The 24,489-nt window shown below is 53.8% G+C and overlaps 2 protein-coding genes across 2 annotated transcripts in view; both read left to right on the top strand.

The window, feature by feature from the left end:
* The window catches only part of ILF2 (interleukin enhancer binding factor 2), a 341,977-nt gene that overhangs the window by 107,493 nt on the left and 209,995 nt on the right, over positions 1–24,489 (top strand).
* The window catches only part of INTS3 (integrator complex subunit 3), a 135,842-nt gene continuing 111,524 nt past the window's right edge, over positions 172–24,489 (top strand). The window contains exon 1 of the mRNA XM_073610440.1: positions 172–302. Within this exon, the coding sequence (XP_073466541.1) occupies positions 234–302 (69 nt within the window). The 5' untranslated portion in view covers positions 172–233. The remainder of the gene's footprint in view (positions 303–24,489) is intronic.

The following is a 24,489-nucleotide window of genomic DNA, read 5'->3' as shown; positions in this document are numbered from 1 at the left end:
TACCTAGCTGTAGGGGGGTCCCCCACAAGTTTTCTAGAACCCCCCTCCCCGCAAATTTTAGTCTAGATGTCCCCAAAATCACAGCCACTCCCATCGCCCAATCAGAAGCTTGATTTATAAGGAGCACACGCCCCCCCCCCGGATACAGAGAAAGGCCTATTGTATATGACAGTCCCCGCCCCCCAACAGGGTGTGAACACGGAACGGTGACCCCGCCCCCCCCCCCCCCCGACATGGAGCAGAAGGCGAAGGTCAAGTTATTCGTCTCCACCAGCCTGGACGCCAAGGATGAGCTGGAAGAGGTAAGTGACTGCGGGGGAGGGGAGGGGGAGGGGTACATAATTCGGGGTCTGTAAAGAGAGGTTGGGCCTCCCCCCCAGGGCCTGCAACATGTCAGCTTTACAGTCCGCCATATTCCTGCCCCGACCGCTTCTCGGGGGAGGGACTTGTCAGATGTCAATGTCAGGGGGATTTGACAGTTTTAGGTGGGCGGGGCTGGCTCTGGCTTCATGGTGTGTATGATGTTGCTGGTGTGACCCATTTAATGTGGCTTGTCAGCACTGGTGAGGAAATTCTGCATTTGGGATTGGTGCAATGACGGGGTACACGAGTATCTGGTAAAGGGGGCTGACCTCCTCCCCTTCAGTCTTCCACAGGTGTACCGGCTCCTCCCTCTGCCCCTCCCCTTCAGTCTTTCACAGGTGTACCGGCTCCTCCCTCTGCCCCTCCCCTTCAGTCTTTCACAGGTGTACCGGCTCCTCCCTCTGCCCCTCCCCTTCAGTCTTTCACAGGTGTACCGGCTCCTCCCTCTGCCCCTCCCCTTCAGTCTTTCACAGGTGTACCGGCTCCTCCCTCTGCCCCTCCCCTTCAGTCTTTCACAGGTGTACCGGCTCCTCCCTCTGCCCCTCCCCTTCAGTCTTTCACAGGTGTACCGGCTCCTCCCTCTGCCCCTCCCCTTCAGTCTTGCACGGGTATATCTGCTCCTCCCTCTGCCCCTCCCCTTCAGTCTTGCACGGGTATATCTGCTCCTCCTTCTGCCCCTCCCCTTCAGTCTTGCACAGATATACTAGCTCCTCCCTCTGCTCCTCCCCTTCAGTCTTGCAGTGTGTATCTGCTCCTTCCTCTGCCCCTCCCCTTCAGTCTTGCACGGGGTGTACTTGCTCCTCCCTCTGCCCCTCCCATCTTGCACAGGTGTCTAGGCTCCTCCCTCCGCCCCTCCCCTTCAGTCTTGCACGGGTGTACTGGCTCCTCCCCCTGGACTGAAATGGCTTCCTCTGATATCACCGCACACTGCAAGCTTTTCACAATGTGCATTAGAAGCTGCAGCAAGTCAGGTAGAGTCCCGCCCCATTTCCTGGCTGGAGGACTGACTGTCCCTGGCCACTCCCCCTTTTCATTCATTGGTTTTCAGTTCTTGCAATTATGGAGCCTCAGCATCACATTGTGGGCGTTACCTATGCAAATACGACCTTCCTAGGACCGCCCACTCCTCCAGACTGTTTCCCACCCATCAAGGTCTTTTGGTATTTACATAACTCCTCCCACTGCTTGCATCAGAACCTAGGGTTCTTCCTTTTCATTCATTGGATTTCAGCTCTTCCAATCATGGAGCCTCAGCATCACATTGTGGGCGTTACCTATGCAAATACAACCTGCCTAGGACCGCCCACTTGTCCAGACTGACACCCGTCTTTTAAAGCATTTTGATATTTGCATAACTCCTCCCACTGCTTGCATCAGGGCTGAGGGCTCTTGAGGAGTGCGTACAGCACCCTGCTGGCCCCTCCCACCAGCCATGATCTGCCTGTGTTGTGTAGAGAAACACAGAGACCCAGTGATGACATCATCGGGTCTGTAATAAAGTATGTCATGAAAATGGAAAGATTGTTTTTAAAAATGTCATTAGTATGTTGATGGGGGGAGGGGGGGTGTGTGTCTTTTTTTTATTGGCGCCCCACGTGGGGCAGGATGGTGTCCTCCATGATGACTGACCTCACCGATGGGTACACGTTCTCCCACACACACCCTCCAATGTCTTCCCAGGAGAGTGGAGGATGGTATAGCTGCAATGAGGGCCGCTCATTGCAGGCCATCCCTGATCAGGGTAAAGAGCCAATGAAAATGGCTCTTTACCATGTGACTGGCTGTGTCCAATCACAGCCGGCCACAAATGTCGACAAACCGCGGTTACTGCCTGTTACCAGGTCCTCCTCCTCACACTGATCCACAACTAGCTACCGCTTACAGTGTAAAACACAAACCAGTAATAAAGAGGGTCTGTCTGCGGTGCCGTCGGGGGGGGTCTGTCTGCGGTGCCGTCGGGGGGGGTCTGTCTGCGGTGCCGTCGGGGGGGGTCTGTCTGCGGTGCCGTCGGGGGGGGTCTGTCTGCGGTGCCGTCGGGGGGGGGGCCTGTCTGCGGTGCCGTCGGGGGGGGCCTGTCTGCGGTGCCGTCGGGGGGGGCCTGTCTGCGGTGCCGTCGGGGGGGGGGGGCCTGTCTGCGGTGCCGTCGGGGGGGGCCTGTCTGCGGTGCCGTCGGAGGGCCTGTCTGCGGTGCCGTCGGAGGGCCTGTCTGCGGTGCCGTCGGGGGGGGCCTGTCTGCGGTGCCGTCGGGGGGGTCTGTCTGCGGTGCCGTCGGGGGGGGCCTGTCTGCGGTTCCGTCGGGGGGGGCCTGTCTGCGGTGCCGTCGGGGGGGGCCTGTCTGCGGTGCCGTCGGGGGGGGCCTGTCTGCGGTGCCGTCGGGGGGGGCCTGTCTGCGGTGCCGTCGGGGGGGTCTGTCTGCGGTGCCGTCGGGGGGGGCCTGTCTGCGGTTCCGTCGGAGGGCCTGTCTGCGGTGCCGTCGGGGGGGGCCTGTCTGCGGTGCCGTCGGGGGGGGCCTGTCTGCGGTGCCGTCGGGGGGGGCCTGTCTGCGGTGCCGTCAGGGGGGGCCTGTCTGCGGTGCCGTCGGGGGGGGCCTGTCTGCGGTGCCGTCGGGGGGGGCCTGTCTGCGGTGCCGTCGGGGGGGGCCTGTCTGCGGTGCCGTCGGGGGGGGCCTGTCTGCGGTGCCGTCGGGGGGGGCCTGTCTGCGGTGCCGTCGGGGGGGTCTGTCTGCGGTGCCGTCGGAGGGCCTGTCTGCGGTGCCGTCGGGGGGGGCCTGTCTGCGGTGCCGTCGGAGGGCCTGTCTGCGGTGCCGTCGGAGGGCCTGTCTGCGGTGCCGTCGGGGGGGGCCTGTCTGCGGTGCCGTCGGGGGGGCCTGTCTGCGGTTCCGTCGGAGGGCCTGTCTGCGGTGCCGTCGGGGGGGGCCTGTCTGCGGTGCCGTCGGAGGGCCTGTCTGCGGTGCCGTCGGGGGGGGCCTGTCTGCGGTGCCGTCGGGGGGGGCCTGTCTGCGGTGCCGTCGGGGGGGCCTGTCTGCGGTGCCGTCGGGGGGGGCCTGTCTGCGGTGCCGTCGGGGGGGGCCTGTCTGCGGTGCCGTCGGGGGGGGCCTGTCTGCGGTGCCGTCGGGGGGGGCCTGTCTGCGGTGCCGTCGGGGGGGGCCTGTCTGCGGTGCCGTCGGGGGGGGGCCTGTCTGCGGTGCCGTCGGGGGGGGCCTGTCTGCGGTGCCGTCGGAGGGCCTGTCTGCGGTGCCGTCGGGGGGGGCCTGTCTGCGGTGCCGTCGGGGGGGGGCCTGTCTGCGGTGCCGTCGGGGGGGGCCTGTCTGCGGTGCCGTCGGGGGGGGCCTGTCTGCGGTGCCGTCGGAGGGCCTGTCTGCGGTTCCGTCGGGGGGGGCCTGTCTGCGGTGCCGTCGGGGGGGGGTCTGTCTGCGGTGCCGTCGGGGGGGGGGTCTGTCTGCGGTGCCGTCGGGGGGGGGCCTGTCTGCGGTGCCGTCGGGGGGGGCCTGTCTGCGGTGCCGTCGGGGGGCCTGTCTGCGGTGCCGTCGGGGGGGGCCTGTCTGCGGTGCCGTCGGGGGGGGCCTGTCTGCGGTGCCGTCGGAGGGCCTGTCTTAAGGTTAAGAAAAAAGGGGGGGGGGGTGGAATGCACCGGAACGCATCAAAAACGCGCATGCAGAAAAGCATCAGGAACGCATCCGGACTGCGTTTCTATGGTTTGAACCGGCCCTTACACGTGGGGTATCGCCATACTCGGGAGGAATGGGAGAATGTGTTTTGGGGTGTAGTTAGAAGTATACATATCCTGTGTGTGAGAAATAACCGGTTATGACAAATTTGTATAAAAATTAATAAAAAATTGGTTTATTCTTTTTCCCCAGAATTTTGGGGAAAAAATTACAACTTTAACCACTTAAGGACCGAGCCTCTTTCTGAGATTTGTTGTTTACAAGTTAAAAAAATGATAGTTTGTTTGGGTACAGCGTTACATGACTGAGTAATTGTCATTCAAAGTGTGAGAGCGCTGAAAGCTGAAAATTGGTCTGGGCAGGAAGGGGGTGAAAGTGTCCCGTATTGAAGGGGTTAATAGCCATGGGGGTGGGACGATGACTCTGTATTAATGGAAGGGGGGGGGGGGCAGACTCTACAGTATGTGACAAAAGTAAGTACACCCCTCAGTGACATTTGTGTAAATCTTTTCTTCTATCTTTTCATGTGACAACACTGAAGAAATGACACTTGTCTACAATGTAAAGTAGTGAGTGTACAGCTTGTATAACAGTGTAAATTTACTGTCCCCTCAAAATAACTCAACACACAGCCATTAATGTCTAAACCGCTGGCAACAAAAGTGAGTACACCCCTAAGAGAAAATCTCCAAATTGGGCCCAATTAGCCATTTTCCCTCCCCGGTGTCATGTGACTCGTTAGTGTTACAAGGTCTCAGGTGTGAATGGGGAGCAGGTGTGTTAAATTTGGTGTTATCGCTCTCACTCTCTCATACTGGTCACTGGAAGTACAACATGGCACCTCATGGCAAAGAACTCTCTGAGGATCTGAAAAAAAGAATTGTTGCTCTACATAAAGATGGCCTAGGCTATAAGAAGATTGCCAAGACCCTGAAACTGAGCTGCAGCACGGTGGCCAAGACCATACAGCGGTATAACAGGACAGGTTCCACTCAGAACAGGCCTCGCCATGGTCCACCAAAGAAGTTGAGGTCACGTGATCAGCGTCATATCCAGAGGTTGTCTTTGGGAAATAGACGTATGAGTGCTGCCAGCATTGCTGCAGAGGTTGTAGGGGGGGGGGGGTCAGCCTGTCAGTGCTCAGACTATACGCCGCACACTGCATCAAATTGGTCTGCATGGCTGTCCCCCCAGAAGGAAGCCTCTTCTAAAGATGATGTACAAGAAAGTCCACAAACAGTTTGCTGAAGACAAGCAGACTAAGGACATGGATTACTGGAACCATGTCCTGTGGTCTGATGAGACCAAGATAAACTTATTTGGTTCAGATGGTGACAAGCGTGTGTGGGGGCAACCAGGTGAGGAGGACAAAGACAAGTGTGTCTTGTCTACAGTCAAACATGGTGGTGGGAGTGTCATGGTCTGGGGCTGCATGAGTGCTGCCGGCACTGGGGGGCTACAGATCATTGAGGGAACCATGAATGCCAACATGTACTGTGATATACTGAAGCAGAGCATGATCCCCTCCCTTCAGAGACTGGACCGCAGGGTAGTATTCCAACATGATAACCACCCCAAACACACCTCCAAGACCACCACTGCCTTGCTAAAGAAGCTGAGGGTAAAGGTGATGGACTGGCCAAGCATGTCTCCAGACCTAAACCCTATTGATCATCTGTGGGACATCCTCAAATGGAAGGTGGAGGAGCGCAAGGTCTCTAACATCCACCAGCTCTGTGATGTCATCATGGGGGAGGGGAAGAGGACTCCAGTGACATCCTGTGAAGCTCTGGTGACCTCCATGCCCAAGAGGGTTAAGGCAGTGCTGGAAAATAATGGTGGCCACACAAAATATTGACACTTTGGGCCCAATTTGGAGATTTTCACTTAGGGGTGTACTGACTTTTGCTGCCAGCGGTTTAGACATTAATGGCTGTGTGTTGAGTTATTTTGAGGGGACAGTAAATTTACACTGTTATACAAGCTGTACACTCACTACTTTACATTGTAGACAAGTGTCATTTCTTCAGTGTTGTCACATGAAAAGAGAGAAGAAAAGATTTACACAAATGTCACTCAGGGGTGTACTTTTGTTGGTTGCTGTATATTAATAGCCATGGGGGGGGGACTTCTCTCTATTAATGGCCATGGTGGGGGACGGGACTCTATATTAATGGTCATTGGGGGACGAGGAATCTGTATTAATGGGGGGGGGGGGGGGGGGCTCTGTATTAATAGCCATGGGGACGATGACGACTCTGTATTAATGGGCATGGGGGGGGGGGGGGGGTGGACTCTATATTAAAGCGGGGGTCCACCTATCTACCATTTTTTTTTTTTTTTTTTTTTTTTTTTTTTTGGAGTTCATTCACAAACTTTTCTTCTCATGATTATCTACTCACATGTTCTGTGTAATAAGTCCGCCTGTGTCCGATTTCGTTGTAAAGAATAACTTATAAAATTCACTGAAGGCGGTTTCCATCTTCATTGTGGGCATTTGAAGCCCACAAGCATGTATTTGCTGGATGCAGTGAATGCTGTGCTCCCAGCATTCACCGAGATGTTGTGATGACGCTGTTGCACAATGCATGCTGGGAAGCCTGAGACTAGCTCCCAGGGGACTGTGGGAGGTCTGGGAGAGGCTAGAAACACGCCTACTCCCATGGGAGGAAAACCAGGAAGTGCTAAGAAGATTAGAAAAAAAAAGGTAATTACGGCGATTTAAATTTTTTTACACAGCATGTCAGCATCTAGGCAAGGAAGAGAATGCATAGAGATAATGTTCAAAATTTGGGTGGAACCCCGCTTTAATAGCCATAGGGGAGACTCTATATTAATGGTCATTGGGGGACGACGACTCTGTATTAATGGGGGTGGGTGGGCTCTATATTAATAGCCGGGGGGGCTCTGTAATTATAGCCATGGGGGGGAGGGTAACAACGTCTCTATATTAATAGCCATGGGGGTGGAGCTCTATATTACTGGCCATTGGTAGGGACTCTAATCGCCATATGGGGGGGGGACAAGTGTGGACCCCAACTCGGGAGATTAGTGGACCCAACTAGGCAGTAGACCCAAACTCAGGAAACTAATAGATGAGCAAAGGATAGGACCAGGCAGCCAACTTGTGGACCCCCAACTCAGGAGCATACGGGATGAACATTGGGTCAGAACAGGCAGAAGGACTTTGGTTGGTAGCTCAGAGGTGTACGGGATGAACATTGGGTCAGAACAGGCAGAAGGACTTTGGTTGGTAGCTCAGAGGTGTACGGGATGAACATTGGGTCAGAACAGGCAGAAGGACTTTGGATGGTAGCTCAGAGGTGTACGGGATGAACATCGGGTCAGACCAGGCAAAAGGACTTTGGGTGGTAGCTCAGGGGTGTACGGGATGAACATTGGGTCAGACCAGGTAGAAGGACTTTGGATGGTAGCTCAGAGGTGTACGGGATGAACATCGGGTCAGACCAGGCAAAAGGACTTTGGGTGGTAGCTCAGGGGTGTACGGGATGAACATTGGGTCAGACCAGGCAGAAGAACTTTGGATGGTAGCTCAGAGGTGTATGGGATGAACATCGGGTCTGACCAGGCAGAAGAACTTTGGATGGTAGCTCAGAGGTGTACGGGATGAATAATGATTTAGATCAGCTCGAAGGGCTGCAGAGCTCAGCTGAGGAGTGAGACTGGAAGAACAGACAGGACCTGGCAGCGAGACTACAGATACCTGCTGGATGATGAGCAGACCAGGCAGCCGAACTGCTGACCCCAGCTCAGGAGTGTACTGGATGAACAGTAGATGGGACAAGGCAGCTAGACAGCTGACCCCAACACAGGAGCGCACTGGATGAATGGCAGACCGAACCAGGCAGCGGGAATGTGGACCCCAGCACAGGGGAGCATGCTGAACAGCCGGCCAGGCAGGACTGCAGACCCCACCAGAGCAGGTTGCAGAGATTAAGAACCAAAATACAGGCCAGAGGTCAGGGCAGGCAGCAGACTAGAGAATCCAGAAGATTGAGGACAAAAAAAAAAATACTTATTGGGGATATGGGGAGTATTGTGACTTCCTTCATGTGATGGTGCTGGTCCATACGGTGACACCACAGGCAGTACGGCGGTGACATGTGTCTTCTATTCTCCACGTTTCACTGGCAGTCTGCTGTAAGGTCTCCGATTCGCCTGCCATGTCTCCTGTAAGTGTGTGACTTGATGTTCTCCAGGTGACCCGCCACCGTCGCTGTCCCCGCCATACTGACACTAAGCAGCAGCCCGCGTTATTGATGACTGCTATCACAGACACAGATCACTGTCAGAGGGAACACGCGGGTTATGTATGTTTATATGAAGTGTGTGTCATGTTAGAGAAGACAGGCGTACCTGGATAATGTCCAGGGTTAAAGAAGAACCCCGCGTATACTGTATCCTTACTGCTGCTTTACTCTGTTAGAAATGTGTTTCCATGGTCCTTGTGGTGTGTGTAGTGTCAGGGGGACAGAGAGTCCTGGAGATACAGGAGCGTACCTAAGGCTGCATGAAAGACATGGGGTGTCCATGGTGAACTGGAGCCGCAGGAAGACACAGAATGCTCTGGGGGCACAGAGTCCCGTTAACAATGGAATCTCTGGAGGCAGTGGGGTCTCTAGGAGTGCACGGGGGTCACAAGGTCACTGGAGTGGACAGGGCTCACCAAGTCACCAGAGGCTTGGGGGGGCGGGGGGGATTGTGTGTTTGGGATGACTGGAGGCATTGGGGTGGACAGGGGACACAGTCAATAGGGACACAACAAAAGTGCTGGGATCACTAAAGTGAACAGGGTTCAAAGAGTCTTCAGAGGCACAGAAGTGCTGGGGTCACTGGAACGTACAGGGGACATGGTCACTAAAGGTTGAGGAATGCTGGGGTCACTAGAGTGGACAGGTTTACTATAGGTAGAGGAGTGCTGGGGTGACTGGACAGAGTGGTTAGGGTTCACAGTGTCCCCTGAAGCACTGCAGACACTGGGGTCACTGGAGACACTGGGGTCACTGGAATGTACAGGGGACATGGTCACTAAAGGTTGAGGAATGCTGGGGTCACTAGAGTGGACAGGTTTACTATAGGTAGAGGAGTGCTGGGATGACTGGACGGAGTGGTTAGGGTTCATAGAGTCCCCTGAAGCACTGGAGACACTGGGGTCACTGGAGACACTGGGGTCACTGGGGTCACTGGAGACACTGGGGTCACTGGAGACACTGGGGTCACTGGAATGTACAGGGGACATGGTCAGTAGAGTGGACAGGTTTACTATAGGTAGAGGAGTGCTGGCGTGACTGGACAGAGTGGTTAGGGTTCACAGTGTCCCCTGAAGCACTGGGGTCACTGGAATGTACAGGTTTCATGGAGGCACAGGAGTGCTGGGGTCACTTTAGACACTGGGGTCACTGGAAATACTGGCGTCACTGGAGTGGACAGGTTTCACGGGGTCACTGGAGAAGCTGGGGTGACTAGGGTCACTGGAGACGCTGGGGTCACTGGAGTGGACAGGTGTCTCCTGGGTAACAGCAGCAGATGTCCCACATTAGGCGTAGAGACACGTCACATATGACTGGGGTCACTGGAGTGGACAGGTTTCACAGAGGCACTGCAGATGCTGGGGTCACTGGAGTTGACAGGTGTGTCCTGGGTAACAGCAGCAGATGTTCCGCCTTAGGCGTAGAGACACGTCAGGAATGGCTGGGGTCATTGGAGATGCTGGGGTCTGGAGTGGACAGGTTTCATAGAGGCACTGGAGATGCTGGGGTGGCTAGGGTCACTGTAGTGGACAGCTGTGTCCTGGGTAACCGCAGCAGATGTCCCGCCTTAGGTGTAGAGACACGTCAGGAATGACTGGGGTCACTGTAGGTGCTGGGGTCATTGGAGATGCTGGGGTCTGGAGTGGACAGGTTTCATAGAGGCACTGGAGATGCTGGGGTGACTGGGGTCACTGTAGTGGACAGCTGTGTCCTGGGTAACCGCAGCAGATGTCCCGCCTTAGGTGTAGAGACACGTCAGAAATGACTAGGGTGACTGTAGGTGCTGGGGTCACTGGAGTGGACAGGTTTCACGGAGGCACTGGAGATGCTGGGATAACTAGAGTCACTGGAGACGCTTGGGTCACTTGGGTGGACAGGTGTGTCCTGGGTAACAGCAGCAGATGTCCTGTTTCAGGTGTAGAGACACATCAGGAATGGCTGGGGTCATTGAAGACGCTGCGGTCTGGAGTGGACAGGATTTACGGAGGCACTGGAGATGCTTGGGTCACTGGAGTGGACAGGTGTGTCCTGGGTAACAGCAGCAGATGTCCCGCCTTAGGCGTAGAGACGCGTCAGAAATGCTGAGCAGCGCATTGCTTGGCCGTTGGCGCCAACGCTCCAGAAGAAACCTGGATGTGCCAGTGGCCATGCGCCTGAAACGATTCCTTCGTGTGTGTGTAACAGGCGTGACGGCTTCTTCTTTCTGGAATGTTTCCGATCCGATGAACATTCCCTGCAAACCTCCGACACACGAGGGGGGGGGGGGGGGATTATAGAACTCACGTGTGCTGGGAATGTGAACGGCTCGGGGCTGTAAATCAATAAATGACGCAAATTCTACCACAGATAAAGTGGCAGAATTCTCTGCAAATCTCCCCCATCATTTCTACCTTTGGCTTTGAGGGAGTCTCAGTGCGCTGGAAGTTCTTTAGGCTGCATTCACACCTGAGCGTTTTCAGCTCATAAAACGCTTGTAAAACGCCCGACAAGCAAAAGCCCAGTCATTTCAATGGCACCTGTTCACTGAAAAACGCTCTAAGCTAAAAAAAAACCCACGAACTTCTTTGGGGCAGATTACAGACGTTTTTCCGCCTTTTACATTGGTGACCTGTACAAAATAGCGGTAAAAATGCTTGAAAAAAAAAACCCCCTCATCAACATAATGACATTCTCAAAAAAAATTATTTTTTTCATTACATACCTGATTTATAGACACATTGATGTCATTACTGGGTCTCTGTGCTTCTCTTGTCTCGGTGTGTATAGACTGAGCTCTGTGATGGACATGGGACTGTCTCGTGTGTGTATAGACTGAGCTCTGTGATGGACATGGGACTGTCTCGTGTGTGTGTATAGACTGAGCTCTGTGATGGACATGGGACTGTCTCATGTGTGTATAGACTGAGCTCTGTGATGGACATGGGACTGTCTCGTGTGTGTGTGTGTATAGACTGAGCTCTGTGATGGACATGGGACTGTCTCGTGTGTGTATAGACTGAGCTCTGTGATGGACATGGGACTGTCTCGTGTGTGTATAGACTGAGCTCTGTGATGGACATGGGACTGTCTCGTGTGTGTATAGACTGAGCTCTGTGATGGACATGGGACTGTCTCGTGTGTGTATAGACTGAGCTCTGTGATGGACATGGGACTGTCTCGTGTGTGTATAGACTGAGCTCTGTGATGGACATGGGACTGTCTCGTGTGTGTGTATAGACTGAGCTCTGTGATGGACATGGGACTGTCTCGTGTGTGTGTATAGACTGAGCTCTGTGATGGACATGGGACTGTCTCGTGTGTGTATAGACTGAGCTCTGTGATGGACACGGGACTGTCTCGTGTGTGTGTATAGACTGAGCTCTGTGATGGACATGGGACTGTCTCGTGTGTGTGTATAGACTGAGCTCTGTGATGGACACGGGACTGTCTCGGTGTGTGTGTATAGACTGAGCTCTGTGATGGACATGGGAATGTCTCGTGTGTGTGTGTGTGTATAGACTGAGCTCTGTGATGGACATGGGACTGTCTCGGTGTGTATAGACTAAGCTCTGTGATGGACACGGGACTGTCTCGGTGTGTGTATAGACTGAGCTCTGTGATGGACACGGGACTGTCTCGTCGTGTGTGTGTGTATAGACTGAGCTCTGCGATGGACACAGGACTTTCTCGGTGTGTGTGTATAGACTGAGCTCTGTGATGGACACGGGACTGTCTCGGTGTGTGTGTATAGACTGAGCTCTGCGATGGACACGGGACTGTCTCGGTGTGTGTGTATAGACTAAGCTCTGCAATGGACACGGGACTGTCTCGGTGTGTGTGTATAGACTGAGCTCTGTGATGGACACGGGACTGTCTCGGTGTGTGTATAGACTGAGCTCTGCAATGGACACGGGACTGTCTCGGTGTGTGTGTATAGACTGAGCTCTGTGATGGACACGGGACTGTCTCGGTGTGTGTGTATAGACTGAGCTCTGCGATGGACACAGGACTGTCTCGGTGTGTGTGTATAGACTGAGCTCTGTGATGGACACGGGACTGTCTCGGTGTGTGTGTATAGACTGAGCTCTGCGATGGACACGGGACTGTCTCGGTGAGTGTGTATAGACTGAGCTCTGCAATGGACACGGGACTGTCTCGGTGTGTGTGTGTATAGACTGAGCTCTGCGATGGACACGGGACTGTCTCGGTGTGTGTGTATAGACTGAGCTCTGCGATGGACACGGGACTGTCTCGGTGAGTGTGTATAGACTGAGCTCTGCGATGGACACAGGACTGTCTCGGTGAGTGTGTATAGACTGAGCTCTGTGATGGACATGGGACTGTCTCGTGTGTGTATAGACTGAGCTCTGTGATGGACATGGGACTGTCTCGTGTGTGTGTATAGACTGAGCTCTGTGATGGACATGGGACTGTCTCGTGTGTGTGTATAGACTGAGCTCTGTGATGGACATGGGACTGTCTCGTGTGTGTATAGACTGAGCTCTGTGATGGACACGGGACTGTCTCGTGTGTGTGTATAGACTGAGCTCTGTGATGGACATGGGACTGTCTCGGTGTGTGTGTATAGACTGAGCTCTGTGATGGACATGGGACTGTCTCGGTGTGTATAGACTAAGCTCTGTGATGGACACGGGACTGTCTCGGTGTGTGTATAGACTGAGCTCTGTGATGGACACGGGACTGTCTCGTCGTGTGTGTGTGTATAGACTGAGCTCTGCGATGGACACAGGACTGTCTCGGTGTGTGTGTATAGACTGAGCTCTGTGATGGACACGGGACTGTCTCGGTGTGTGTGTATAGACTGAGCTCTGCGATGGACACGGGACTGTCTCGGTGTGTGTGTATAGACTAAGCTCTGCAATGGACACGGGACTGTCTCGGTGTGTGTGTATAGACTGAGCTCTGTGATGGACACGGGACTGTCTCGGTGTGTGTGTATAGACTGAGCTCTGCAATGGACACGGGACTGTCTCGGTGTGTGTGTATAGACTGAGCTCTGTGATGGACACGGGACTGTCTCGGTGTGTGTATAGACTGAGCTCTGCAATGGACACGGGACTGTCTCGGTGTGTGTGTATAGACTGAGCTCTGTGATGGACACGGGACTGTCTCGGTGTGTGTGTATAGACTGAGCTCTGCAATGGACACGGGACTGTCTCGGTGTGTGTGTATAGACTGAGCTCTGTGATGGCCACGGGACTGTCTCGGTGTGTGTGTATAGACTGAGCTCTGTGATGGACACGGGACTGTCTCGGTGTGTGTGTATAGACTGAGCTCTGCGATGGACACGGGACTGTCTCGGTGTGTGTGTATAGACTGAGCTCTGTGATGGACACGGGACTGTCTCGGTGTGTGTGTATAGACTGAGCTCTGCGATGGACACGGGACTGTCTCGGTGTGTGTGTATAGACTGAGCTCTGTGATGGACACGGGACTGTCTCGGTGTGTGTGTATAGACTGAGCTCTGCGATGGACACGGGACTGTCTCGGTGTGTGTGTATAGACTGAGCTCTGTGATGGACACGGGACTGTCTCGGTGTGTGTGTATAGACTGAGCTCTGCGATGGACACGGGACTGTCTCGGTGTGTGTGTGTATAGACTGAGCTCTGTGATGGACACGGGACTGTCTCGGTGTGTGTGTATAGACTGAGCTCTGTGATGGACACGGGACTGTCTCGGTGTGTGTGTATAGACTGAGCTCTGTGATGGACACGGGACTGTCTCGGTGTGTGTGTATAGACTGAGCTCTGCGATGGACACGGGACTGTCTCGGTGTGTGTGTATAGACTGAGCTCTGTGATGGACACGGGACTGTCTCGGTGTGTGTGTATAGACTGAGCTCTGTGATGTGACCTGTAGAGAGTTGTGGCGCCACCGGCCCCTCCCCTCCTTCAAAAAAGCTTGTTTTTTTTTTTTTTAATTTAAAGTCATTTTCCGCGTTCGCTTTTTTAAATTTTATTTGCGTTTAATTTACATTTTTGTTTCATTTTTATAATTTATTCTCATTCGGCGCGGCTGCGAGGAGACGGCAAATTGCTTTGAAGGTACATTGCGTCGTGGAGCGGCGTGCCGCTCTTTCGGTAATGGTAATTTTCCGAGCAGCTGTTACATCCCATTAAGACTCGGCTCTGAAATTGCTTGTGTTATTTGCCGCCGTTTTCATGTTTTTGTGGCCTTTTTTTTTTGTTTTCTTTTTTTCTTTTTTTTTATATCGACCTGGATGACCCCCCCCCTTCCTCTTTTATCCCATCCGCGGGAAAAAAGTGCTGCGAGTGGCGCTTTGATGGGATAATGGGGTTTTTTTTTTTTTTTTTCCCCGCGTGTCGGAAGTCTGGCCGGACTGAAATGAAACCCATTAATAAAGTTATTAATCCAGCGTCTGACTTCACCTCGCGAGCGGCGTTCAGCTTGCGTCTCTTCGGAGAGCGCCATTATTAACCTCGAAGGTTGGAAGTGCTGCCCTCGGACGCGGTCCTGGGACATCGCTGCAATTTTACGAGGTGGATAATTATAACCGTTAAACTTCGTGTCCGTTCCGCCTCCGCACTGTGACCTCGCGTTTAACCCTCCGCTCGCCACCCGCCTTGAGCGGCTAGTAGTAACACTTTTTTTTTTTTTTTTTCCTGTTTTATTTGCGTACTTTGTGGCGGATTATTTGGCAGGCAGTCGCGGCGTGTAATGAGAACCATCTGTATTGTGTAACCTGTGATTAATTCGCGGTATTGTTCGGCGTGGTGGAGCGAGCCCGGGGGTAAGCCAGCGTCACGGAGAAGAGGCAGCGGGTTTCTTTGTGAGGACTTTGCTTGTCAGGAGCTCTGAAGACGCTCTTTGTGTTGTAATCTGCGCGACGAGATAGCGAGCGCCGCGACGGGCGGAAAACAACTGAGCCGGTGGTTTTATTCATTCCCAGCCAGCTATGGGTCTCTTAAAGGACCACTCCACCCGCGCATGCTAGGTTCTTGTACACCCCCCCCTGGAGAATCCCACCCGACTCTTATGGCCCAGTGGTTGTGTCGCATCATCAGTAGCCCATTTAGTAGGTAGATGGTAGATGATCACTGTACTGGTAGATGGTAAGCTCCTGGGCCCAGGTGATCACTGTACTGGTAGATGGTAAGCTCCTGGGTCCAGGTGATCATTGTACTGGTAGATGGTAAGCTCCTGGGCCCAGGTGATCTGTACTGGTAGATGGTAAGCTCCTGGGTCCACGTGATCATTGTACTGGTAGATGGTAAGCTCCTGGGTCCAGGTGATCATTGTACTGGTAGATGGTAAGCTCCTGGGTCCAGGTGATCACTGTACTGGTAGATGGTAAGCTCCTGGGTCCAGGTGATCATTGTACTGGTAGATGGTAAGCTCCTGGGCCCAGGTGATCGTTGTACTGGTAGATGGTAAGCTCCTGGGTCCACGTGATCATTGTACTGGTAGATGGTAAGCTCCTGGGTCCAGGTGATCACTGTACTGGTAGATGGTAAGCTCCTGGGTCCAGGTGATCATTGTGCTGGTAGATGGTAAGCTCCTGGGTCCAGGTGATCACTGTACTGGTAGATGGTAAGCTCCTGGGTCCAAGTGATCATTGTACTGGTAGATGGTAAGCTCCTGGGTCCAGGTGATCACTGTACTGGTAGATGGTAAGCTCCTGGGTCCAGGTGATCATTGTACTGGTAGATGGTAAGCTCCTGGGTCCAGGTGATCATTGTACTGGTAGATGGTAAGCTCCTGGGTCCAGATGATCACTGTACTGGTAGATGGTAAGCTCCTGGGCCCAGGTGATCTGTACTGGTAGATGGTAAGCTCCTGGGCCCAGGTGATCACTGTACTGGTAGATGGTAAGCTCCTGGGCCCAGGTGATCTGTACTGGTAGATGGTAAGCTCCTGGGCCCAGGTGATCATTGTACTGGTAGATGGTAAGCTCCTGGGCCCAGGTGATCATTGTACTGGTAGATGGTAAGCTCCTAGGCCCAGGTGATCATTGTACTGGTAGATGGTAAGCTCCTGGGTCCAGATGATCACTGTACTGGTATATGGTAAGCTCCTGGGCCCAGGTGGTCTGTACTGGTAGATGGTAAGCTCCTGGGTCCAGGTGATCATTGTACTGGTAGATGGTAAGCTCCTGGGTCCAGGTGATCATTGTACTGGTAGATGGTAAGCTCCTGGGTCCAGGTGATCACTGTACTGGTAGATGGTAAGCTCCTGGGCCCAGGTGATCATTGTACTGGTAGATGGTAAGCTCCTGGGCCCAGGTGATCATTGTACTGGTAGATGGTAAGCTCCTGGGTCCAGATGATCATTGTACTGGTAGATGGTAAGCTCCTGGGCCCAGGTGATCACTGTACTGGTAGATGGTAAGCTCCTGGGTCCAGGTGATCATTGTACTGGTAGATGGTAAGCTCCTGGGCCCAGGTGATCACTGTACTGGTAGATGGTAAGCTCCTGGGTCCAGATGATCATTGTACTGGTAGATGGTAAGCTCCTGGGCCCAGGTGATCACTGTACTGGTAGATGGTAAGCTCCTGGGTCCAGGTGATCATTGTACTGGTAGATGGTAAGCTCCTGGGCCCAGGTGATCACTGTACTGGTAGATGGTAAGCTCCTGGGCCCAGGTGATCACTGTACTGGTAGATGGTAAGCTCCTGGGTCCAGATGATCATTGTACTGGTAGATGGTAAGCTCCTGGGCCCAGGTGATCACTGTACTGGTAGATGGTAAGCTCCTGGGTCCAGGTGATCATTGTACTGGTAGATGGTAAGCTCCTGGGCCCAGGTGATCACTGTACTGGTAGATGGTAAGCTCCTGGGCCCAGGTGATCACTGTACTGGTAGATGGTAAGCTCCTGGGCCCAGGTGATCATTGTGCTGGTAGATGGTAAGCTCCTGGGCCCAGGTGATCATTGTACTGGTAGATGGTAAGCTCCTGGGCCCAGGTGATCATTGTACTGGTAGATGGTAAGCTCCTGGGTCCAGATGATCATTGTACTGGTATATGGTAAGCTCCTGGGCCCAGGTGGTCTGTACTGGTAGATGGTAAGCTCCTGGGCCCAGGTGATCACTGTACTGGTAGATGGTAAGCTCCTGGGCCCAGGTTATCTGTACTGGTAGATGGTAAGCTCCTGGGTCCAGGTGATCACTGTACTGGTAGATGGTAAGCTCCTGGGCCCAGGTGATCATTGTACTGATAGATGGTAAGCTCCTGGGTCCAGGTGATCATTGTACTGGTAGATGGTAAGCTCCTGGGCTCGTGCTGCAGCCTCTCTTTGTGATGCTGAGCTTCCATGAACTGAAATCCTTCGAATGAAAGGGATGGGACCAGGGGCAGTCAGGTTGGGGGAGGAGAGGGCTAGATGATGCTGGAAGTCCTTCAGCCAGGAAATGAGACGGGGCTACATCTGACTGCCTGCAGCTTCTAGTTCACATTGTGAGAAGCTCACAGTGTGCAGTGAAATCAGAGGAAGCCGTTTCAGTCCAGGACAGGAGCCGGTACAGCTGTGCAAGACTGAAGGGAAGGCCAGAGTTCTCCTTTAAGAAGGTTAATTGCCCCCGGCCACCAATCGGCATCATGTTGCGGCGGGGCGCTTGGCGGATGTTTTTCTCGCACTTGCTGTCTGGGCTCAGAGATCTGCGCGAGGCGATAATTGAATGTAGGAAATGAGCTCCATATTTCAGAGCCGTGTGCCTGCAGACCGGGTTTATGGTTGGTATGGCAACACCCAGAGCCCCGCTGTACTCCTCGCAATTAGGTCAGCGCGGCCTTCGCTGTCAGCGGCGCCGCTCCTCGCGGGTTCTGACCTAATTTGTCACTTTTTGTTCTGAGGAAATCTAGAAGGATGAACACCGAAATGAATATGCTGAACTGTCATGCTGCGGGGGGGGTTGGCGACAACGCCTCACAGTTCTGTATTCTCTACACCTTCTTCAAGGTGTTCTTCAGACTCCGCCCCCATGGCCCCACCTGCTTCCAGTTTTCCAGATTCCACACCTAAGGTCCCACCTTACCTCCTTCCAGATGTTCTCCACCCCCTCAGTCCTACCTTTATTCTGGTGTTCCCCAGACTCTACCCCTACGGTCCCAACTCAGACTCCACTCCTACAGTCCCGCTCCTTTCCTTGTGTTTCCCAGACTCCACCCCCTTGGTTCCACCCACTTTATGGTCTTCCCCAGACTCTACCTGCACAGTCCCACCTCTGTCCTGGTATTCCTCAGATTTCACCCCCCCCTCAGTCCCAACTCCTTGTTTTGCAGACTTCACCCTCATAGTCCCTCCTCATTCCTGGTGTTCTCCAGACTCCACCCCACAGTCCCACCTCTGTCTTGGTATTCCCCACATGCCCACCTCCATCCTGGTATTCCTCAGACTCCTCCCCCCACAGCCCCACCACCTTTTTGGTGTTACTCAGGCTCTACCCCCCTCCCCCCTTATGGTGTTTGCCAGACACTACCCCTACAGTTATACATAGTTCTTGGTGTTTTCCAGACTCCACCTTACAGTCCTTCCTGGTGTTTTCCAGACTCCATGCCTATGGTTTCACCTCCCCTTATGGTGTTTCCCAGACGCTACCCTCACAGTCCTACCTTGTTCTGGTCTTCCACAATCCCACCTCCTTCCTGGTGTTCCCCAAACTCCACCAGATGGTCTCACCTCCTTCCTGGTTTTCCCCAGACTCCACCTCACATTACCACCTCCATTCTGGTATTCCGCAGACTCCACCTCACAGTCCCACCTCTGTCTTGGTATTCCCCACATGCCCACCTCCATCCTGGTATTCCTCAGACTCCTCCCCCCACAGCCCCACCACCTTTTTGGTGTTACTCAGGCTCTACCCCCCTCCCCCCTTATGGTGTTTGCCAGACACTACCCCTACAGTTATACATAGTTCTTGGTGTTTTCCAGACTCCACCTTACAGTCCTTCCTGGTGTTTTCCAGACTCCATGCCTATGGTTTCACCTCCCCTTATGGTGTTTCCCAGACGCTACCCTCACAGTCCTACCTTGTTCTGGTCTTCCACAATCCCACCTCCTTCCTGGTGTTCCCCAAACTCCACCAGATGGTCTCACCTCCTTCCTGGTTTTCCCCAGACTCCACCTCACATTACCACCTCCATTCTGGTATTCCGCAGACTCCACCTCACAGTCTTACCTCCATCCTGGATTTACCCAAACTCCACCCTCATAGTCCCACCCCCCCCTCCCCCCCTTTATGATGTTTTCCAGACACTACCCCTACAGTTCTACCTAGTTCCTGGTGTTTTCCAGACTCCACCTTATAGTCCTGCCTCCTTCCTGGTGTTTTCCAGACTCCACCTTACAGTCCTGCCTCCTTCCTGGTGTTTTCCAGACTCCACCTTACAGTCCTGCCTCCTTCCTTGTGTTTTCCAGACTCCACCTTACAGTCCCGCCTCCTTCCTGGTGTTTTCCAGACTCCACCTTACAGTCCTGCCTCCTTCCTGGTGTTTTCCAGACTCCACCTTACAGTCCTGCCTCCTTCCTGGTGTTTTCCAGACTTCACCTTACAGTCCTGCCTCCTTCCTGGTATTTTCCAGACTCCACCTTACAGTCCTGCCTCCTTCCTGGTGTTTTCCAGACTCCACCTTACAGTCCTGTCTCCTTCCTGGTGTTTTCCACAGACTCCATGCCCATGGTTTCACCCCCCCTTATGGTGTTTCCCAGACACTACCCTCACAGTCCTACCTTGTTCTGGTCTTCCACCAACTCCACCCCCACAATCCCACTTCCTTCCTGGTGTTCCCCATACTCCACCCGATGGTCTCACCTCCTTCCTGGTTTTCCCCAGGCTTCACTCCCACGGTCCCACCTTCTTCCTGGTTTTTCCAGCATAGAGTGGTGCTGGGATAGTCGTTGGGAGAAGAACGATGCTGACAAAGTTGGTGGGAGAAGAGCGATGCTGCCGGGGAAGTTGGTGGGAGGAGAACGCTGCCGGGGAAGTTGGTGGGAGGAGAACGCTGCCGGGGAAGTTGGTGGGAGGAGAACGCTGCCGGGGAAGTTGGTGGGAGGAGAACGCTGCCGGGGAAGTTGGTGGGAGGAGAACGCTGCCGGGGAAGTTGGTGGGAGGAGAACGCTGCCGGGGAAGTTGGTGGGAGGAGAACGCTGCCGGTGAAGTTGGTGGGAGGAGAACGCTGCCGGGGAGGTTGGTGGGAGGAGAGCGGTGCCAGGGAAGCCGGTGGTGGGAGAGAGCGGTGCCGAGGAAGCCGGTGGCGGGTGAGCGGTGGTGCCGAGGAAGCCGGTGGCGGGTGAGCGGTGCCAAGGAAGCCGGTGGGGGGGGAAAGGGTTTGAGTGCACAGCCCTGTACAGGGAACTTTGTGTGCCCATGCATTGTACTTTAGTGCTTCCAGTGGGTAGCTCTACTAGAGCCGTGTATAGCCAGAAGCGCTAAGGGGTAGTGCCGACTCCCAGTTCTGGGTGAAATTGTCCCGGCCTGCCCTGAAGTTGCCTGAGCATTGCCCCGTGTATGGACATCAGTCGGCTGTGGACAGGTTGGATCGTTGCCCCGTGTATGGACATCAGTTGGCTGTGGACCGGTTGGATCGTTGCCCCATGTATGGACATCAGTCGGCTGTGAGCCGTTGGGAGCGTTGCCCCTTGTATGGACATCAGTCGGCTGTGGACCAGTGAGAGCGTTGCCCCGTGTATGGACATCAGTCGGCTGTGGACCAGTGAGAGCGTTGCCCCGTGTATGGACATCAGTCGGCTGTGGGCTGGTGGGAGCGTTGCCCCGTGTATGGACATCAGTCGGCTGTGGGCTGGTGGGAGCGTTGCCCCGTGTATGGACATCAGTCGGCTGTGGGCCAGTGAGAGCGTTGCCCCGTGTATGGACATCAGTCGGCTGTGGGCCGGTGGGAGCGTTGCCCCGTATATGGACATCAATTGGCTGTGGGCCAGTAAGAGCGTTGCCCCGTGTATGGACATCAGTTGGCTGTGGGCCAGTGAGAGCGTTGCCCCCTGTATGGACATCAGTCGGCTGTGGGCCAGTGAGAGCGTTGCCCCGTGTATGGACATCAGTCGGCTGTGGGCCGGTGGGAGCGTTGCCCCGTATATGGACATCAGTCGGCTGTGGGCTGGTTGGAGCGTTGCCCCGTGTATGGACATGAATCGGCTGTGGGCAAGTCATTGAGTTGTTTAACCGTCGCTCTGCGTAGCTTTATATGATGTGGCCAGGAAAGGGTAAACCGAGACACCATTCTCTCCATTACAGAACGCGGTGTTCTCTACGTGGCGGCCCCTCGAACACCATCAGCGAATCTCTTTGTACCGGCAGCTCGGGGCCTGGAGGAGCTGTTAGTTTTTCCGAGCTGATACAGCTCAAAGAGAATGTGTAATACTCTGTACTTTCAGCCGCTCCTCCGTGCGCCTCTTCTCCGGAACGCTTTGGTCTCTGCGCCGGATAATTGGGGTCTTTTATGTACTAACCTAAATACTTCACCGTCAGCGCTAGGTGTGGGGGCTGCTGGGAGAGCGCACAGTTGCTCCGATAATTGGTTTCTCTCCGAGTTGGTCTTCTCTTATTGGAGACCCTGGGGTCAGAGCTTGCAATCTGGGGAGGGGGTAGAAATGTATGCTGAGCCAACATGGATGTAGCTGAGGCTCCAGACTGAAGCTGAGGGCTGCCATTGGTTAAAGCCATTGGTCGATTCTCCGTGCTGGAATTCGCACCCATGCTGGGGTTCCAGAGCCTTGCCTGTACTAGGGAACAGCTGTCCTCCAGAAGGTTCTCTTTATTGAGACTGAGACAATGCTCTTAATTGGTTGGCCCTGAATGATCACATGACCTGACCTAATGCTGTCGCTTGGTTGGCCCTGAATGATCACATGACCTGACCCAATGTTTACTTTCACATCATTGGCTTTTAGTGATCACATGGTGTTGCTCTACAGTGGTGGTACTCCCTACACTGGCTTCAAGTCTTCCCCCGACATCTCCTTCCCAGCTGTCCCCTACCTGTGATAGATCACACCATCCTGCCAACTACAATCGCTGAGTGGGATGTGATCCGTGTCTAGATGAGCAGGGATTCATGTTCCCTCCAGGGGCCTCAGACGTCCAATCCGCTCTATGAGGTCCATTAATTGCTGATCCCGGAGGACCAATCTTCTCTTTGGGGGTTCAGACATCCAATCCTTTCCATGGGGTCCATTAATTGTCGATCTCAGGGGTCAAATCTTCTCTTTGGGGCCTTGGACATCCAATCCGCTCCAAGAGGTCCATTAATTGCCGATCTCAGGGGATCAGTCTTCTCTCCAGGGCTTCAGACATCCAATCTGATCCATGGGGTCCATTATATGCCTATCTCAAGGGAGCAATCTTCTCTCCGGGGCCTCGGACATCCAATCCGCTCCATGAGGTTCATTGTTTGCCAATCTCGGGGAGCAATCTTCTCTCCAGAGCCTCAGACATCCAATCTGATCCATGAGGTCCATTAATTGTTGATCCCGGAGGACCAATCTTCTTCTCTTCAGGGCTTCAGACATCCAATCCTTTCCATGGGATCCATTAATTGCCGATCTCAGGGGATCAATCTTCCCTCTGGGGCCTGAGACCTCCAATCTGATCCATGAGGTCCATTAATTGCCGATCTCAGGGGATCAATCTTCTCTCTGGGGCCTCAGACATCCAATCCGATCCATGAGGTCCATTAATTGCCGATCTCAGGGGATCAGTCTTCTCTCTGGGGCCTCAGACATCCAATCCGATCCATGAGGTCCATTAATTGCCGATCTCAGGGGATCAATCTTCCCTCTGGGGCCTGAGACCTCCAATCTGATCCATGAGGTCCATTAATTGCCGATCTCAGGGGATCAATCTTCTCTCTGGGGCCTCAGACATCCAATCTGATCCATGAGGTCCATTAATTGCCGATCTCAGGGGATCAATCTTCTCTCTGGGGCCTCAGACATCCAATCTGATCCATGAGGTCCATTAATTGCCGATCTCAGAGGATCAATCTTCTCTCTGGGGCCTCAGACATCCAATCTGATCCATGAGGTCCATTAATTGCCGATCTCAGGGGATCAATCTTCTCTCTGGGGCCTCAGACATCCAATCTGATCCATGAGGTCCATTAATTGCCGATCTCAGGGGATCAATCTTCTCTCTGGGGCCTCAGACATCCAATCTGATCCATGAGGTCCATTAATTGCCGATCTCAGAGGATCAATCTTCTCTCTGGGGCCTCAGACATCCAATCTGATCCATGAGGTCCATTAATTGCTGATCTCAGAGGATCAATCTTCTCTCTGGGGCCTCAGACATCCAATCTGATCCATGAGGTCCATTAATTGCCGATCTCAGGGGATCAATCTTCTCTCTGGGGCCTCAGACATCCAATCTGATCCATGGGATTCATTATTTGCTGATCTCGGGGGAGCAATCTTCTCTCTGGGGCCTCAGACATCCAATCTGATCCATGGGATTCATTATTTGCTGATCTCGGGGGAGCAATCTTCTCTTGCACACAGCCCCAGGAAACTTTCTCATTACTGGTGGTGGGAGAACAGACGACGTTCCATCAATTTCTTACAACTGCGCCGGATTCTGGAATTTTCCACGTCTCCCTCCCCTTTTCCAACTTCTTGCCTAAAAATCTGGCCCCCATCCTCCGGGGTTACCGGCTCCTGTCCTGGTCTTCTTCTGATATCACTGAATGCTGTGAGCTTCATTCATTAGAAGCTGCAGTAATCTGATCCCGTTTCATTTTCTGGCTGGAGGACATCCAGCAACATTCTAGCCCTTTCCTCCCCAGCCTGACTGTCCCTTGCCTCGCACCCAGCGGTTCAGCACTCCTCTTCCCAAAGTCGGTTGTGTTGGTTTGCTTGGCGCCATGGGAACGCCTCGGCGTCGGTTTGAATTTTTTTTTGGGGATCGGTGTAAATGGAGTGCGACGTCTCGCCGCGTCAGGCGAGGGGTTAATCCTTCCCGTCACACGTGGCGCTCCGGCTGCGTCTGACCTGATTCTCTCCGGCGCTCCGATTTCAAAGCGTCGTGTGCGTATCGTCCCCGTAATGAGGTTTCGGCAAGAGAACGTGAGCGCCAGAAAATGGATTTTTTTTACGTCTTACAAAAAAAAATAATAAAAACGCAGAGAGCCGCAAAAAAAAAAAAAAAATATCGCTCAGCTTTGTGTCTTATCTCCTCCGACCAGAAGAAGCTTCTAGAAATAATCGCCGTCATCGCATG

The sequence above is a fragment of the Aquarana catesbeiana genome, linkage group LG13 (assembly GCF_042186555.1).
Source record: "Aquarana catesbeiana isolate 2022-GZ linkage group LG13, ASM4218655v1, whole genome shotgun sequence".
NCBI lineage: Eukaryota > Metazoa > Chordata > Amphibia > Anura > Ranidae > Aquarana > Aquarana catesbeiana.
This window is presented reverse-complemented; position numbering and strand designations above follow the sequence as displayed.